The 2,681-nt window shown below is 48.7% G+C and overlaps 1 protein-coding gene across 1 annotated transcript; it reads right to left on the reverse strand.

The window, feature by feature from the left end:
• Nucleotides 1–46: 46 nt before the first annotated feature.
• Nucleotides 47–2,454, reverse strand: FPSE_01499 (uncharacterized protein; the record flags this gene model as incomplete). Its single annotated transcript, XM_009254619.1, has 5 exons — nt 47–360; nt 410–581; nt 634–726; nt 774–837; nt 893–2,454. The coding sequence occupies 5 exons, from the start codon at nt 2,452–2,454 to the stop codon at nt 47–49; spliced, it is 2,205 nt and encodes a 734-aa protein (XP_009252894.1).
• Between the last annotated feature and the right edge of the window lie 227 nt (nt 2,455–2,681).

Genomic DNA, 2,681 nt, shown 5'->3' on the forward strand with positions numbered 1-2,681 from the left:
ATATACGATCCTCCCTATAACCTAACACACCGTCTTCCTCATACTATTACTTCTCTTCGGTTGTCATGTCTGCATCCGATCCTCCTTCTAGTCTTTCTAGAATCCACTCTCGTGCCTCTTTTGCATGATGTGCCATCATTTTGTTCAGGCCAAACATGGGACTGCGCACGACAGACCCGAACCGTCGTTTGTTAACTTTTTTCGTCAGGCTAGCGTCAGCCCAGCAAGCATGATCTCCTGCGATAAAGACTCGAGAGTTTTCTTTGTACCACGAGGATAGGTCCGTGTCGATGTCTGACTTAATTGGTCGGAGAGTCCCATTGGCAAAGTTGACAACGCCCGTTATTCTCGACTTGCAATCTAGTTACTGTTAACTCGTCTCCCTCAATGGAATAACAGTTTATCTCACCTCGGTTGATCAAGAGAACCTTGACACCAAGATAGGCGTTTCCGACACCCATAATGAAGATGTCATCAGCGTCGTAAAGCTGTAGGTGATTGTCCCACAAATAGCAAACAAGTGTTTGGATTTGTTCCGTCAGAGCCTGCTCTTTGAAGCTAGGAATATGGGCGTCCGAGTCCTATATGCAGTGAGAAACGCAATCAAGGCAATCTTTAGAACTAGGTAAATACCTCGTCGTGAGTGACATAAGCAGGGATGTTGATGTCCATAACACCAAACTTCTGATCAATGGCCCAGTCGATGTAGTCCGTCACACCATCAACCTACAAAAATTAGCTAAGTCAACCAGGCAGACTGCGTGTATACTTACAACCCAAGCATTATGCGGGTCGAGAGTCGAATCTATCACATCTGGCTGCGCCAAAAGCTGAGGCCTAGACAAATTTAGAGATCATAAACAACGCTGCACCGGGCAGATTAGCAACTTACGGATCGTGAATAATGATGAGAATTTTCTTCGCTTCGTGGAGACCTGGTGTCACTAATACCTGGTTCTCGTATGACTTGTACAGGTTCTCGCGTTGGATGTACAGAGGTATCATGTTGTGCTTTGTCTGCAGCACTTGTCTCTGGGCATTTCTGATCACATCGTGTAGCCGGGAGGAGTTGAGTGATTGTATCTCAGGAACATTGACAACTCCTGGTCGCATACATTCCCAATAGGGGGCTTGAAGCGACTGGACCTTGGCAAGGATTCGCGCTGCTTCTTTGTTGATCTTGGGCAGCTCCAATCGAGGCGGAGGCTCACCCATTAGAGTCTTCGCAACAGCAACCGCAGACACAGAAATGGCCTTGAGGTTGTAGCCGCCCTCCAGACACACAGCAACCTTGCCATCCGCCAAGGACATCAGCATGTGTGTCATGTGAGCGTAACAAGCGGGAGAGACAAAGCAGCCTCCGAGCTCGTCACCATCAGCGGCATCAAAGCCTGCAGAAATAACCACAAGGTCTGGATCGAACTCTTTGGCGATAGGCATGATGATCTTTTGGAATGCGGCCATGTATTCACCATCACCCATGCCTTGATCATGCCATCCGATGTTGATGTTCTTGCCAAGACCAGCCTCGCTGCCGCAGTGCTCGATGCTTCCATCTGGGGTCATGGAGTTGGGAGGTTTACCAGGATAGAAGATGCCGTTTTGATAGACGTGGAGGGAGATGTATAGAACATTGGGATCGTTGTAAAATATGTTCTGCACGCCGTTTCCGTGGTGAACGTCCCAATCCAGGATGAGGACTTTGCGACAGATCTTTGGGTAGTCTTGTTGGCAGACCCTAACTGCTACAGGGACGTTGTTGAAAAAGCAAAAACCCATAGGCCCATCCCACTCAGCGTGATGACCGGGTGGTCGAATCACAGCAAACGCATTCTTGACTTGCCCGATCACAACATTCTTGCAGGTTTCAATAGCTCCTCCGGCCGAAAGAAGTGCGGCTGGATACGACATACTGCCGACGTAAAGGGACTCTCGTCCCTGGTCGTATTGCTTCGTTAGATCTCGCAGTTCTGCGGTGCTCATCTTGTCCAAACGCTCCACCCAGTCAAAGTGCTCAGGGGAATGAGCCAGGCAGATTTCCTCTCGAGTAGCGGCCCGAGCAGGTATGCGCCACATGTAGCGTGTTGGACACTCTCTCATGATCCTCGGCAGCTCTGCTTCGGGGCCAGTGTAGACGAGGCCAACTTTCTTGAAAGCCTTGAAAATCTCATGGATGCGACGAGGGTCTTCTGGATGGTGCGTGTTGGGCGAGAAATCAGCATTCATATGCAGCTTCATTCTATCATCATAACAGCATCCTGTCGGTAATAGGCCTCTTCGTCTCATCTGATCGAAAGTGATGTCTTGAGGTTCAGGATCCACGTCCGCCTCATAAGGGTCCTCGGAAGCTGTATCGTCATCATCAATACTAGTGTTGCGTGTTTGGTAAGATCCATTTGGCGCATCCAGATCTTTCATAGGATGATCGACGATATCTGTAGCATTTGGTTCCATGCTAGGCAATTATGGTATTCTCACTGAAGGTCTAATGACCCCAGGAGTTGTAAATCTGGTAGGGCGACTCAAACTGGCACTTGGTCAACGTTGCTATCAGCAGAAGTGCCTATGTTTCTGTTAGTTTATTGAGCCAAGATGATAAGAGAGTGGAAATAAATGAGTGAACGGTGGCAGGATGAACAGGTGGAGGGGGAAGAAAGAAGAAGGCAAGGAACTCATGTTAG

Source organism: Fusarium pseudograminearum, chromosome 2 (genome assembly GCF_000303195.2).
Source record: "Fusarium pseudograminearum CS3096 chromosome 2, whole genome shotgun sequence".
Lineage (NCBI taxonomy): Eukaryota > Fungi > Ascomycota > Sordariomycetes > Hypocreales > Nectriaceae > Fusarium > Fusarium pseudograminearum.